Source organism: Hemiscyllium ocellatum, chromosome 36 (genome assembly GCF_020745735.1).
Source record: "Hemiscyllium ocellatum isolate sHemOce1 chromosome 36, sHemOce1.pat.X.cur, whole genome shotgun sequence".
Taxonomy (NCBI): domain Eukaryota; kingdom Metazoa; phylum Chordata; class Chondrichthyes; order Orectolobiformes; family Hemiscylliidae; genus Hemiscyllium; species Hemiscyllium ocellatum.
Window position 1 is genome coordinate 20917443 of NC_083436.1, and position 16690 is coordinate 20934132.

Here is a 16690-nt window from a genome sequence, read left to right on the forward strand (position 1 = left end):
TGCAAAGCAACACTGTTAAGGATCATGCAGTATTAGTGTGTGAAATCAGAGGGCTGTCAGCTGACAGTTTAAGTTACAGAACCAACTGTCTGATGGAACATGTAGAGTGAATGCGAGGGAGCCATTTTGTGCTTTGCATGTTGAATCAGTTGCAGGACAGTGTTGGTCTCAATCGCTTACATTTTTAAAAATATCAGTCATGGGGTGTGGGTATTTTATGGCTAGATCAGTATTTATTGCCCATCTCTAGTTACCTAGAGGTTTGTAGCTGTGGTCTGGAGTCAATTGTAGGCCAGACCAAGTAAGGATGATAGATGTCCTTCTCCAAAGGACCCCAGATGGGTTTTTACAACAATTAGAAGTGGTTATGTGGTCACCATTAGACTAGCTTTTAAATTATTGATATTTTTGAAAAAAGATTTCAAATTTCATGACTTGCCATAGTGAGATGTGATTTATTATTGTTACACGTACCTAGGTACAGTAAAAAGGTTAATTTTGTGTGCAGTACAGGCAGATCATGCCAAATAAAGTGCATTAGGATAATAGAATAGAATGATGGAAAACAATGTTACGGTTGCAGAGAAGGTGCTGAAAGAGTGAGACCAACATTAAATTGAAAATTTGATAGATCCATTCCAAAATTTAATAACAGAGGGGAAGAAGCTGCGCTTGAATCTGTTTGTATGTGTGTTTAAGCTTTTGAATCTTCTGTCTGACAGAGGAAGTTGGAAGAGATTATGACCAGGATGGGAGGGCTCCTGTCTTCAGAATGTTAGCCTAAAGTTCTGGATTATTAGCCCGGTGATATTCCCATTAAGCCACCAACTCCCTGAGATGATAGGCAGGCATACTCATAAATTAGACCCCTCCCCACCCCCCAATTGGGACAACACTCATCCATCCTGTCTGTCCACAAGAGAAAACCACGTCTTATAGTGGGGGAGTCATAGCCTTCCTACAGTGTGGAAACAGGTCATTTGGCCCAACGAGTCGACACCAACCTTCCGAAGAGGATCCCACCCTAACCCATTCCCCTACCCTTTTGCTCTACATTTCCCATCACTAATCCACCTAACCTACACTTCTGAACACTATGAGCAATTTAGCATGGCCAATCCAGCTAACCTGCACATCTTTGAACTCTGGGAAGAAAGCGGAACACCTGGGAGGAAACAGTGACAGGGAGAATGTGCAAGCTCCTTTGTAAAAAAATTGACTGATGCCACTCTCGCCTTCCAGCAGTGTTTACACTTGGTTGACTGAATCATAGAATCTGGACAGTGTGGAAATAGGCCATTTGTCCCAACAAGTTCAACCGACTCTTCTAAGATTGCAGGAGGAATCCCATTTGTCAGAATCCTGATCCCAGCTAAGGAGGAAGGTGTAGAATTTGCTAGGGAGGATGGCGATAAAACCTGCTCTAATGGAGAGACTGGAATTTTGCAGTCATTTAGCGAGGACATTGGCACAAAGATATGTCAATGTAATATTGTTGAGGAAAGGGATTGCGTATAATTATCGGCTGATGCTTTCTGTTCTGCACTGTAGGTCCTTGAGGCAAGTTCAAACTAAAACCTGGAAACAGCCTTCCTTCAGAATCACCTCCCCCTTGAGCAGCTCTCTGAGGATAATAACACTTCAGGCATCTCTCTGCTCATTTATCTCAGTCGGTTTATTCTTGAGATTCGGCTTGTGTTAGTGGGCAGGTCAGCATATTGCATTCATCTGCTGGTTGCTGGTGGAGGATGCGATAACCAAAGTGTTATGGTTCGATGTTAGCTCCGGTAGGATATTACCAAAAGGTTGCGTTAAGTGAACTAAATTAAAACATTTAGATTAGATTCCCTACAGAGTGGAAACAGGCCCTTCGGTCCAACAAGTCCACACCGACCCTCCGAAGAGCAACCCACCAGACCCATTCCCCTACATTTTACCCTTGCACCTAACAATACGGGTAATTTAGCATGGCCAATTCACCTAACCTGCATATCTTTTGACTGTGGGAGGAAACCGGAACACCCGAAGTAAACTCACACAGACATGGGGAGAACGTGCAAACTCCACACAGACAGTTGCCCGAGGTGAAAATTGAACTTGGGTCCCTGGAGCTGTGAGGCAGCAGTGTTAACCAATGAGCCACCGTGCCAGCCCCTGCATTTAGCCTATAAATAATAACAATGACTTTCATGCCCTTCTGCACATCGGGTCTCCATGGAGGCACTGGTCTGGACAATTTCAGAGTCCCAGCACTAGTCATAATTCCAGTCTGAGTGTGACAGAGTCCCTTATGTTAAAACCACTCTGAGAACTTCCAGCACTTTCCCAGACACTGCACTGGGCAAAAAAAAAACATCACCCAGGTGGCTGTATGTCAACTACACAAAAGAATAGTTCCCACAGGCAGTCAAGGTTAAGTTGAGTAAACAGGCTGATCTTGTTCTTGGCCAGTAATTTTCCACTTATTTCCAATTCCTCATTGCAATGTCCAATTAATGCTTAATGATTAACCCTTAAATATCTGGTTTGAAGGCATCATTTTTTGCTTTGGAGATGCCGATGTTGGACTGGGGTGTACAAAGTTAAAAAACACTTAACACCAGGTTACAGACCAACAGGTTTATTTGGAAGCACTACCTTTCAGAGTGCTGCTCCTTCATCAGGTGCTTGAGGTGAACCGCCTGATGAAGGAGCAGCGCTCCAAAAACTAGTGCGTCCAAATAAACATGTTGGACTATAACCTGGTTTATAAATTAATATTGTACTTTCATCCTGGCAACAGGAAACTGGTTTTTTGGCCTTCTGCAAAATTAAACTCCTCCCCCACCCCCACTCATTTGCCAGGCTTCCGGCTCCTGGGAGCAGCTCATTAATTCTTCCAAATGTTTCGGATCAATAAAACATCAATTCTGTTTTCCTGATCTGCTGAGTAGATTTCCAAGAGCCGCACTATTGTGCTGTTGTGTTTGTGACCTCGTTTGGCTGAGGTTTCCCAATGTGATGTCACAAGTTTCTCCTGGCTGGCAGCTGAGCGTAAATGTTACTGTCAAGCAGGAGATCTCAAATTATTATCCAAGCCATTTCACTGGTAACCAAACCACGTGTCTGTCTTAGGACCAGACTGTGCTGGTATAATTTGCTAGAATTAATGCAGCACTGCTTCTGAAAATTCAGTCTCACAAAATGATTTGGGTGGTATGGTGGTTAGCACTGCTGCCCCACAGCACCAAGCACCTGGGTTGAATTCCATCCTTGGGCGACAGTTTGTGTGGAGTTTGCACGTTCTCCCTTTTTCTGCATGGATTTCCTCCAGGTGCTCTGGTTTCCTCCCACAATCCAAAGATGTGCAGGTCAGGTGAATTGGCCATAGCGTTAGGTACATTAGTCAGGGGTAAATATAGGGCAGGGGAATGGCTCTGGATGGGTTACTCTTCAGAGGGTCAATGTGGACTTGTTGGGCCGAAGGGCCTGTTTCCATACTGTAAAGTATATAGTCTTGAACAATTGTCCTTAGTTTGGGCAAGTCACAAGCTACTTACTAATAAAGAATCAGCAGATGCCTTTAGAGAATTATTAATCACGAAGCAGTTCTTTAGAGCCATTGCATCTGCTCTTTGAAAGGACTGTCCATTCTGTTCCTATTCCTGGTGTTTTGTTTGCTATTAGCTTTGTACTTCATTCCCATTGTCCAACATTTATTCAATTCAGTTTTGATATTTATATCAGCTTTCAGACAATGTACCTCAGAATATAACAACTCACCAAGCAAAGACAAAAAAAAGAAATCTTTATATCTTCTCTCTGGAGCTTTTGCTAAATATCTTAAGATTGTTTCTCCTGACTACTTGGTGTATAAGATTATGATTCTGAAGGAGTCTTTGGTGAAGATTGCATTACCTTCACCCAGTTGGATGATGCCGAAAGCATTTGGACAGGGAAATGTAGAAAATTTGAGGATATTGAACAGGATCGCCCTGATGTCACAGCTCTCTCGATGGTCTAAATAACAAAGTCGACCTTTCTATATGTAACTTATCCCTGGTAACTATCATGCAGTAAACTACAACTTGTTTGTAAACTACAACTTGTTTAAGACAAAACCCTCTTCTTATCAGAAATCTACCCAACCACATCTTGGCAATGGTTGGCATCGCATGCTCATACAATAATAATCAACAATGAAAACAGTTTCTTCCAATAGCAACTTCTCCCATCTCCCCACATAACTAAAGTGTTTCATCCCTGGTAACCTATGCATATCAATCTCGTTAGTACCCTCTAGAGAGGCAGAGGCATATCCAGCTTCCTTCCTATAGTCTTTATTTGTAAAAGGTCTCTTAGGCCATTTTAACAACCCTTGGGGATCCTTTCTGGCACCACTAGGAACCCAAGGTGCATACAATTGTACAGCAAAGCAGCTAACCAATAATTATTTGAGTAACTTAATTAATGTTATGTCTGTGACAATTTGCAGCTGAGATGAAATGATCCATGATATGAAGGGGCAGCACGGTGGCTCAGTAGTGCCTCACAGTGCCAGAGACCTAGGTTTGATTCCAGCCTGTGGCAACTATCTGTGTGGAGTTTGCACATTCTCCCTGTGTCTGCATGGGTTTCCTGCAGGTGTTCGGGTTTTCTCCAATAGTCCAAAGATGTGCCGGTCAGGTGAATTGGCCATGCTAAATTGCCCATTGTGTTCAGGGATGTGTAGTAAGGGGAAATGTAGAGTAATAGGTTTGGAAATGGGTCTGGGTGGGTTATTCTTCGAAGACTCGGTGTGGACCTGTTGGGCTGAATGGCTTGTTTCCACACTGTAGGGACTCTAAGATATTTGGCAACAATGAGGAGGTTGCAACTCTATTCGACCATATGCAGAGGCTGCCCCTCAATTTTGATTTGGTATCTTCTTCAACAATTACAAATCTATAGTTCCTGGGATGCAGGTACACCGACAGTTATTAGGGAAGAATTTCTATGATTTTGACTAAGCACATGTGAAGGAACGGTGATGTAGATGGAGATCAGAATGGTGTGAGCCTAGGAGGGAAATTTGTAGTTGGTGGAGTTCCCATCCATCTGCTGCTCTTGCCCTTCTAAGTGGTCGAGATTGTGAGTTTGGAAGATGCAGCCAATGGACCCTGTATGAGTGTTTGCTGTGCATCTTTTATGTATTAATTAATGACCAAGTAGCAAGTAGAAGAATGCCATGTTGGGACTGCTCCTAGACTTGATGAAATCAACAGCATGTAAATTCAAGATATGAAGGATTAGTGGGCAAAGCTGCAAATGTGTTGCTGGTCAAAGCACAGCAGGCCAGGCAGTATTCCTGAGATGCTGCCTGGCCTGCTGTGCTTTGACCAGCAACACATTTGCAGCTGTGATCTCCAGCATCTGCAGACCTCATTTTTTACTCGAAGATTAGTGGGCAAAGCCTCCCAAGCATTTAGTCTGTCGTATTTCAAGTTCTCACATGCCTCAATAAACACAGAATGTGATTAATGCCAAATACACAGTTTGCTGGAAATTGTCTCATCTGCTGAGTACTGCAAAAGATTTATTAATAATTGACAGAAAGACAGCAATTGTTACGTGAACCAATGGCCAGGTTTTATTTTGTTTAGTAATGTTCACTTGTCCTGCTTTGTAGTACAGGTACACAATCCTTTATCTGAAATACCCGGGACCGGCTTGTTTTTGGAATTCGAACTTTTTTGGATTTCAGAATAAATGATAGCTTGACGGTGAAATTTTAAAAAAATCTTACTGAACAGCAGACTCACAGTGAGCACTATGTGCCCTGAGGGAGAATTAAGACCTGCTGGTGCTGGGCCACACCCACCCATGTCGTACCTGAGTCACATGCATTGAGTGGGTTGTGGAGTTGGGTTAATTGTTTGCACACCAAACAACCTTGATGATGCGAAAAAAAACTTTACGAGAAAACCTTCGGAACTTTTCAGATTTCGGATAAAGGGTTATCTACCTCTATTTCCGAACTAATCGGGACTCTGGTCAAAAAATTGTACAAATGCTCATATAACATCATTGCATCTTTTTCGTCAAAACCTATAAACATTTCCACTCCTTTATGAACAAACGCCTTGCTCACTATTCAATTTTCAATCAGAATTTCCCTTCCATTAAATTCCTACAATAATTTGAAAACCACTTTTGTTTTCAATTTTTATGATTAAAGGTTTAATTGGAATGTCATTGTCATGTCACAATTCCTATGGCCTGAAAACAAAGCTTGTACCCATATAGTCATCATTAAATTCACAAATTATCACTTTTGTTCATTTTCTTAACAACTGTTGGAGTGCTCCGTGAAATTTTTTGCATATTTTACTTAACTGTCTGTCTAGACCTAAAGGTAATAAAGAGGAATTTTCCAATACACAAATGCAGCTCACCTCTAAAGGATTTATGTCTATTTCCCAGGGGGGCATTTTATCCAAATGGTACAAGGTTCTTGTATTGAGGTGGTTCTACCCCCACCTCTGAGCCAGGAAGACTGTGATCAAGTCTCACTTACTACAAAGGCGATCCCTGAACAGGTTGATTGGAAAATATCTTTCAGAAAACTGCCAACAAAAGTCAGCCCAGGGTCGTAGGACTGTTGAGAAGCTAGCTCAAAGAACAGACGCGAAGCTGAACAGCTAGGGAGTCATGGGTGGCACCGTGGTTCAGTGATTAGCATAGCTCCCTCACAGTGCTAGGGACCCACGTTCAATCACACTCCCGGGTGACTGCCTTTGTGGAGTTTGCACAAGTGTCTGCATGGGTTTCCTCTGGGGACTCCAGTTTCCTCCCACAGTCAAAAGATGTGCAGGTGGATTGGCCACACTAAATTGCTCATGGTGTTCAGGGATTTGCAGACTGGGCGAGTTAGCCATGAGACGTGCAGGGTTACAGGGGTAGGAGTGTAGGTCGAGGTGGGATGTTCTGTGGAGGGTCAGTGTGGACTTGATGGGCTGAATGGCCTGCTTCCACGCTGTAAGGATTCTATATTAAGTTTTGGCATTAGATCTTCAGCATAAGCTTGAATGAAGAGTCATCTAGATGCAAAATGTAATCTTGTTGTCTCTCAATGGTTGCTGCCAGACCTGCTGCAATCTCCAGCATTTTCAGTACAGATTGCACCATCTGCAGTCATTTGTTCTCACATTATGGATGCCTGGTTGAGTTCCAAAAGTGGTAAATCTACTTGGATTTCGACAAGCATTTTTTGTACATTAAACTCTATTTGATTGAACTTTATTTGAGTGAAATCTCTACGATTTTTAAATAACTTGTTGTCCTTTTATTTTTTTTTAATCACAACCTGTGTGTTGATTTGTTTTTTATTTGAGCGTCAGATGTGGATGGCTGTGGCTCAGGGGAGCATTAATTGTCCATCCCTCATTTCCCAGGGGGCAGTGGGGTGAGACCAAGTAAGATTGGCAAGTTTCCTTCTATAAAGGACAATAGTGAATCAGATGGTTTTTAAGCAATAATTACATGGTTATCATTAGGGCAGCTCTTTATTCCACTTTTCTGAAGTTGAACTCAAATTTCTCCATCTCCCATGGTGGGATTCAAACCCATGTTCTCAGAGTGTTTTGTTCTGGATTGCTAAGTCAGTGACATTACCACTACATCACTGCTGTCATCTCCTTATTTATAATCAGTAGACCACAACGTATAGGAAAGGATGAGACCATTCGACCCATCAAGTCTGTTCCACCATTCAATCATGCCCAATACAGTTCTCAGAAAAGAGAGTTGTGTACAAATCAGCAACAGAACTACATTACTTTATATACAAAGTGATTACATATTTCTACAAAAAAGAACAAACAATTGGTCTGCATAGTCACATCTACTTTCAGAGAAAAAAAAGATACCACTTAATAAATACAAACCTCATTATTAGAAAACCATTCAGTCCATCACTTGCAGAGATAATAGTAAATACCCTGGATCTGAAATCCTGGAGAGTGTTTCTCCTGGTTTATCGCCAAAATGTTGGTGGATGATCAGTCCGACGCTGGAGAAAGGGCTTAAACAACTGAATAGGCTCAATTTCTGTCAGTTTCCCAATAGGCAAAAGACCAGAAGAATTCGCCACCATAGGATTTCAGGGGCTCAGACATGCCATAAAATGATTTTTGTAAGTGTTAGGAAGAAGTTAGGATTCCAGTGGATGCAGTTGTTGAAATGACCAAGCATTTCTTTGACATTTGTAGTCTCACATTGTTTATATTCATTCAGCAGCTAGTCCAGTCAGTGGAGCTCCTCAGTCATCCTGTTTTTCTGGAGGCACGACCTGAAGAATAATCTGGGCTGTTCTGGTCATTAAATCTGTAACATAAAACAGCAGGGTATGAATGCTTTATCCATAGACAATTAATTAGAGTCATAGAGTCATGGAGATGTACTGCATGCAATCAGACCCTTCGGTCCAACCCATCCATGCCGACCAGATATCCTAACCCAATCTAGTCCCACCCATATATCTCCAAACCCTTCCTATTCATATACCCATCCAAATGCCTCTTAAATGTTGTATTGTACCAGCCTCCACCACATCCCCTGGCACTTCATTCCATACACGCATCACCCTCTGCATGAAAATGTTGCGTCTTAGGTCCCTGTTATATATTTCCCCTCTCACCCTAAATCTATGCCCTCTAGGTTTGGGCTCCCCGACCCCAGAGAAAAGACTTTGCCTATTTACCCTATCCATGCCCCTCATAATTTTGTAAAATTCTATAAGGTCTTCCCTCAGCCTCCGACGCTCCAGGGAAAACAGTCCTAACTCTCCCTATAGCTCAAATTCTCCAACCCTGCTAACATCTTTGTAAATTTTCTCTGAAGACTTTCAAGTTTCACAACAAGTTTCCATTCAGTAAGTTGAATGGAAATCAATTGCCCTGTTTTTGTTAAGTGCATTGGATCGCAATAAAATAAGAATGTAACCACAGAGCGCAGCATCTTGCAATTTCCATCTGGAAGTGGAACTGGCTCTCAGATCAGGAATGACAAAGATAAAATATAAAATTGATCCCTTCACACAAATCCTACTTCCATCTTTCACTGTCTAGCCATTTCTGCCACATTAATGCATGTTATCACAGATGAGCTCCCAAAGGTATTGGCAATTTAAGGTAATCTGATCCGAAATGGCTTGGGAGTAATTCACACATGTTGGGAATTTTAGTTCAGTTCATATACTTGCATATACTTATTTTCACATGTTCTCTTGTCATAATGACAAGGAATCGAGAAAAATGTTGTGTTTCTATTTTTATAGCTTCTCACTGTCTAGCTCAATTTCTTGGAATATACATTCAACTAGCCACCTTGCTCCTATCAATCTATCCAATTTCTCTGCCTAGGTGTAAATCTGTAAAATCCTTGTCAACTCACTTAATCGAAGGGCTTCTGCCTGAAACGTCGATTTTCCTGCTACTCGGATGCTGCCTGACCTGTTGTGCTTTTCCAGCACCACTCTAATCTTGACTCTGATCTCCAACATCTCCAGTCCTCACTTTTGCCTTAGTCCAATGTGTGTTAAAATCTCTGGGGAGTGAGGGACTTGAAGATGATAATGATTTTGTTTTCTGTTTCTACCAGAATCATTAATCCATTCAGAACCTCTTCAATACAACTCTTGCCTTACTAGCCCTATACTGAAAACTACACCTCCAGTTCTACATATGCTCAAAACTCTACAGTAGTATGAAATTCTTGCAACCTTCATTTGATATTTAGTTTTCAGTTTGAATCTTTCAAAAGCTCCCCAAACATCACTCTCACCGGTACAAGGAGATTAATATAGTCCTCTCAGCGAACAAAGTTACTCACAAAAGAAGCTGCTGAGAAAGCTGAAGCTGTGAAATAAAAGCAGAAAATACTGCAAATATTGAGCACTTAGAAAATACTGAGGGCTGGCAAATTCTGTGCAGACAGCAGCAGAGTTAATGGATGGAAATATTCTACTTTCGCTGGTGGTGAGCTTGAGAAATGGGAAGGGCGTGTAATTAGGCTGGGTAGAATCACTTGAACCCACCACCTCAACCAATTCTTAATATCTGAGTGAATGGTGTTGTAATTGACCAAATCAAATCCCCTTCAAACACATCAAGGAGATAGCCTAGATCCTAATGTTTATCTTATTTAAAGGTAAGTGGAAGGTACTTTATTCGATTGGTCACACTACTTAGTTTTAAGCCAAACACACTTTATTCTTAATCTACAGTTAAAACACAACCAGAAGGGAGAAGAATTGGTATAACTTTAACTCTATTGGAAACTTAGCAGAATTTTTGATTATTTAACTACTAAACAGAAACTGTCCCAATATGGTAACATCCCAGAAGCATATCCTTAACAAAGGCAATTACAGCAAAATAGATTGTCTCACATGCAAAGTTTCTCCAATCCAGGAGAAAAGAACATCAAGAGAAAATTCTAGCAGAGAGAAAGAACTCCAGGTTTTTGCTGTGGGTGAGAGAGATGTATAGCAACTTCCACAATCAACTGAAAGCTAAACGAAAGCCCTGGTTCTGATGGAGCCTGACTCTACCCATTCATGCTGTCTCTATTGTTCAAACCTGGGGCCTCACAAGCTATTTACTTTATTGGCTTGGAAGAGACAACTTTTCACCTCTGATCAAAACCTCCCTTCAAAACAAAAATCAGGACAAAATACACCTTTTAAAGCCATAGTATCGTCACAGTATTCTGGACATCATGACAATCAGAGACCACTTAAGCAAGCACCACCTCCTCACTCCCAATGAAATCAAGGTGAGCCTGAACATGTGGTCTCCATGGTGAGTGAAACTGTGTGGCTTGCTCGTCACCTTGGGTTGGGGAGGGATCGATATTTTGGCTGTGCTGTCCCTCAGAAGTCCCCTGCCTGCTGACCTGTGTGCCAAAACTAGTTTCAGAAGTTGCTGCTGTGCTCAAAGGTTCATGCAGAAGGAAAACAAGATAACAAGGAATGTATGGGGGAAGCAGACTCTTGATCAAAAGCTGAGGTAGAAACCAGTAAAAGCCAATAATAATTGAAAATGATGCACAAGTCTTACTGAAGCTCCATCTTGAATTACACAAAATGAGCCAGACTATTATATGTTATTTGCAAGTTTTACCGGATTTGCCTTCTGAGTGCCTGATTGAAGGGACTGGACATCAGGAAGGGGATCATGATGGGAGCCACTAATGCCCATCAAACCCTCGACCCCTCCCCCACATGAGTTACCTATGGCCTGGGACCTCTGCAATTCTGGAAGTCTTGGTGGGTGTCATTTACTGGCAGTAGCTATCACCTTGTCAAGTGGCCCTACTGAACAGAAGAAATGCCAGTCTTTGATTGTCAGGCAGCTCCTGCTGTGTTCCAAGGGAAAACCCATTGCTGTCCTCACCACTGCCTGCTTAGTATGTGGTTTGGTGGGCTGAGGGGTGACCTTATAGAAGTTTACAAAATTATGAGGGGCATGGATAGGGTAAATAGACAAAGTCTTTTCCTTGGGGTCGGGGAGTCCAGCATTAGAGGGCATAGGTATAGGGTGAGAGGAGAAAGATATAAAGGGGACCTAAAGGGCAACTTTTTCACACAGAGGGTGGTACGTGTATGGAATGAGCTGCCAAAGGAAGTGGTGGAGGCTGGTACAATTGCAACATTTAAGAGGCATTTGGATGGGTATATAAATAGGAAGGGTTTGGAGGGATATGGGCTGGGTGCTGGCAGGTGGGACTAGATTGGATTGGGATATCTGGTCGGCATGGACGGGTTGGACCAAAGTGTCTGTTTCCATGCTGTACATCTCTATGACTCTATGGTGGGTCTTCCAGAATAGAGACACGATGGGTTTCTTGCCAGCTCTTCAGATCCAAGACTCCACAATAAGATTCTATCCAACATTGCTAATCAAAATTGATGCTTTGTCAGAGCTGTTCTGAAGAAGAATCATATTCAGCTCAAAATATTAATACTGTTGCTCTTTACCTAGATGCTCTCAGATTTGCTGAGTCATTATGTCATTTTCTGTTTGTATTTCATTTACAATTTTGTTGCCATTTACTAATTTTTACTTTCGTATCATAAAATATTGCTACATCATAATTTCAGTAATTAAGTGCTGCACCATGCAGCCTCAAATTCCTCCAGTCCTTCATAATTAGTTTCCTATAATGACATGGGACTGAAGCTTCAGAATCTGAATTCAGCATGCTGGCATTGTCATATCCACAAAGTATGGATTCTTCAATGATCTAATATCTGTATGCCTGTCGAAATACAGTTAAGAAATAAGATGTACTCTGTCCCCATGGGAATGCATTTTACACAATTGAATAGAGGAAAATAAATTGAGGGTGAAATGATAGGCAATTGCAATAATGGGGCACTTTAACTAAAACTATCCTAAAATAGCCTGGTAAAAGACAAGTATTCCTCACAAAAATGAGGAAAAATGTTTAAAATGCATCCAGCACTATTACCTTAAAAGTATGTTGCGTGTGCAGCAAGGATATATGCATTGCTAGATCTAGTTCTGAGCAATGAAGAAGGACAAATAAGCAATTTGCAAGTAGGACACTGTAGAAAATGGTGACATAACCTAATTAGACTCACTTTGAAAATAAGCAAAGACAAATTAGAGTTTTTAAAAAAAACCTGTTGGGACTGGAAATGAGTTCATTTCAATGTTGGGAAATGAGACTTTCCCCAGATTGATTGGTAAAAGAAATGGAAGATCAAATCACAACGAAGAAGTTAGAAAGAGAGTTATCATGCCATTTATGGAGATCATTTGGTTTACCGATTCTATGCTGGATCCCTGATGCAAACCGACCAGTCCCAAAACCCTCAATTAATTCCTGTTGCCCTACAACTTTATTTCCTTCAAATGCCTGGCCTGTCCAATTTCCCTTTGAAAGCACTGATATTCTCAGTTTCAATTTCGAACATGGCAGCAATGTCCAGGTTGTAACCATTTATTGTGTAAAAATTAATCATTCTCACATTCTCTCTGCACATCTTTCCCAAAAACTTAAATCTCTGTTCACTTCTCCTTGTACCATAAACTAATAGGAAGAGATTTTCATTGTGCATCTAATCCAAGTCCATTATAATCTAGTATGCCTCTACTAAATATCCCCTCAATATCCTTTGCCTTTCCAACCTAACCATGCAACAGAAGAACCCTACACCCATTCTGCCTGCAATGCAGAGAATGGCAGATGAACAAGATATAGGTAAAATGCATTTGGGTTAAAAGGAACAGTAGAGATATTTTGAAAGTACAGAAATAGTAGAATTAACTTTGTCTTTGGGTAACATTGTTTATTAGATAATATTCGATCTGTTGCAAGTTATATTCCTCTCAAAATTTTCATTTCGCCAACATTTGTCCAAGGAGAGATTAGGAAGGCTGGATGCTTGTGTGAAACACTACTATATTTCAACATGTGAGGAAAAAGCAAGATGATAAAAACTAAAGGAAAGGTTAAGACCGTTTAAAGATGAAGTTGCCATTTTGAATTAATAGTGAGAGAATTGTGGGGGCAATGGTTTTACAAAGTGAAGTGACAATACGATGGAGAAGACCATTACCAGAGAGTTCCATTACTCTCATATGATCAAAGACTGTAAATGCTGGAGATCTGAAATGATAAAAAGCTAATCCACTATCAAAAAATTGTCATGAAAAACCTTTTCTGTACCAGGTCTTAAATAAAATTATCTATCAACCAGGTTTCTTTCATAACTATTTGGATTATTATGATAACAAAACTTAGGTGAGAAAGATGCAATCACTTGTTAACATTCACAATTGGTAACTTGAAAGTATAAATTTTTATCAGTCTAAATAACCAAACACATACACAGACAGACAGACAGACAGAGACACACACACTACAGAAAAAGAGAAAGTGCAAAAGATTTCTCTCTGCAGAGATTCACTTCTTTTAAACAGAGAAAAAGGAATACATTTTCTGGCTATTAGCATTGTTCTTGAAGTCAAAATTATAGTGTGTAGGATGTTTCTGAGTTTGGTATTTTGATCTTGCCATGTGTGGTCAAGGCATGTTTGTTTCTCGAGTCTTGTTTGATATAACTTGCTCAGGAAATATAACATTGATATGTTCCTTCGGTTACTCTTTGAGAAGAACAAAGTTTTACCATGAACTCAACAAGATGATTCTTTTCACATAATAGAACATGGTATGCCTCACTACAAGTGGCTGTTAAAATAGATACGATCTGAGTTTTGAGAAGATTTGTAGCTCAGGATGAGGTTCTGCATGCAGATTTGCTCACTGAGCTGGAAGGTTCATTTTAAGACGTTTCATCATCCTACTAGGTAACATAGAGTCATAGAGATGTACAGCATGGAAACAGACCCTTCGGTCCAACCCGTCCATGCCGACCAGATATCCCAACCCAATCTAGTCCCACCTGCCAGCACCCGGCCCATATCCCTCCAAACTCTTCCTATTCATGTATCCATCCAAATGCCTCTTAAATGTTGTAATTGTACCAGCCTCCACTACATTCTCTGGCAGCTCATTCCATACATGTACCATCCTCTGCGTGAAAAAGTTGCCCCTTAGCTCTCTTTTATATCTTGCCCCTCTCACCCTAAATCTATGCCCTCTGGACTTGCTGACCCCAGGGAAAAGACTTTGCCTATTTATCCATTTCATGCCCCTCATAATTTTGTAAACCTCTATAAGGTCACCCCTCAGCTTCTGACGCTCGAGGGAAAACAGCCCCAGCCTGTTCAGCCGTTCCCTGTAGCTCAAATCTTCCGATCCCCTGGCAACATCCTTGTAAGTCTTTTCTGAACCCTTTTAAGTTTCACAACATCTTTCCAATAGGAAAAAGACCAGAATTGCACGCAATATTCCAACAGTGGCCTAACCATTGTCCTAAACAGCTGCAATATGACCTCCCAACTCCTGTACTCAATAGTCTGACCAATAAAGGAAAGCATACCAAACTCCTTCTTCACTATCCTATCTACCTGTGACTCCACTTTCAAGGAGCTATGAACCTGTACTCCAAAGTCTCTTTGTTCAGCAACACTCCCTAGGACCTTACAATTAAGTGTATAAGTCCTGCTAAGATTTGCTTTCCCAAAATGCAGCACCTCACATTTATCGGAATTAAACTCCATCTCCCACTTCTCAGCCCATTGGCCCATCTGGTCCAGATTCTGTTGTAATCTGAGGTAACCCTCTTCGCTGTCCACTATATCTCCAATTTTGGTGTCATCTGCAAACTTACTAGCTGTACTTCTTATGCTCGCATCCAAATCATTTATGTAAATGACAAAAAGTAGAGGACCCAGCATCGATCCTTGTGGCACTCCAATGGTCACAGGCCTCCAGTCTGAAAATCAACCCTCCACCACCCATCCTCTGTCTTCTATCTTTGAGCCAGTTCTGTATCCAAATGGCTCGTTCTCCCTGTATTCCATGAGATCTAAGCTTGCTAATCAATCTCCCATCGGGAATCTTGTCGAACGCCTTACCAAAGTTCAGATAGATCACATCTACCACTCTGCCCTCATCAATCCTCTTTGTTACTTCTTCAAAAAACTCAATCAAGTTTGTGAGACATGGTTTCCCACCATAAAGCCATGTTGACTATCCCCAATCAGTCCTTACCTTTCCAAATACATGTACATCCTGTTCCTCAGGATTCCCTCCAACAACTTGCCCACCACCGAGGTCAGGCTCACTCGTCTATAGTTCCCTGGCTTGTCCTTATTACCCTTCTTAAAGAGTGGCACCATGTTTGCCAACCTCCAGTCTTCCGGCACCTCACCTGTGACTATCGATGATACAAATATCTCAGTAAGAGGCCCAACAATCACTTCGTTAGGTTCCCACAGATTTCTTGGGTATACCTGATCAGGTCCTGGGGATTTATCCACCCTTATCCGTTTCAAGACATCCAGCACTTTCTTCTCTGTCATCTGGATATTTTGCACGATGTCACTATCTATTTCCCTATAGTCTATATCTTCCATATCCTTTTCCACAGTATATACTGATGCAAAATACTCACTTAGTATCTCCCCCATTTTCTGCGGGTCCACACGAAGGCTGCCTTGCTGATCTTTGAGGGGCTCTATTCTCTCCCTAGTTACCCTTTTGTCATTAATGCATTTGTAAAAACCCTTTGGTTTCTCCTTAATTCTATTTGCCAAAGCTATTTAATGTCCCCTTTTTGCCTTCCTGATTTCCCTCTTAAGTATACTCCTACTTCCTTTATACTCTTCTAAGGATTCACTTGATGTAACCTGTCCTTCTTTTTCTGAATCAAACCGTCAATTTCTTTAGTCATCTAGCATTCCCTATACCTTACCAGCCTTTCCTTTCACCCAGACGGGAATATACTTTCTCTGGATTCTCGTTGTCTCATTTCTGAAGGCTTCCCATTTTCCAGCCGTCTCTTTACCTGCGAACATCTGCCCCCAATCAGCTTTCGAAAGTCCTTGCCTAATACAGTCAAAATTGGCCTTTCTCCAATTTAGAACTTCAGCTTTTAGATCTGGTCTATCCTTTTCCATCACTATTTTAAAACGAATAGAATTATGGTCGCTGGCTCCAAAGTGCTCCCCCATTGACACCTCAGTCACCTGCCCTGCCTTATTTCCCAAGAGTAGGTCAAGTTTTGCACCTTCTC

The 16690-nt window shown here is 41.3% G+C and overlaps 1 protein-coding gene across 1 annotated transcript in view; it reads right to left on the reverse strand.

The window, feature by feature from the left end:
* Positions 1–7780: 7780 nt before the first annotated feature.
* The window catches only part of slc7a11 (solute carrier family 7 member 11), a 177634-nt gene continuing 168724 nt past the window's right edge, over positions 7781–16690 (reverse strand). Inside the window, exon 12 of the mRNA XM_060851690.1 lies at positions 7781–8343. Within this exon, the coding sequence (XP_060707673.1) occupies positions 8279–8343 (65 nt within the window). The 3' untranslated portion in view covers positions 7781–8278. The remainder of the gene's footprint in view (positions 8344–16690) is intronic.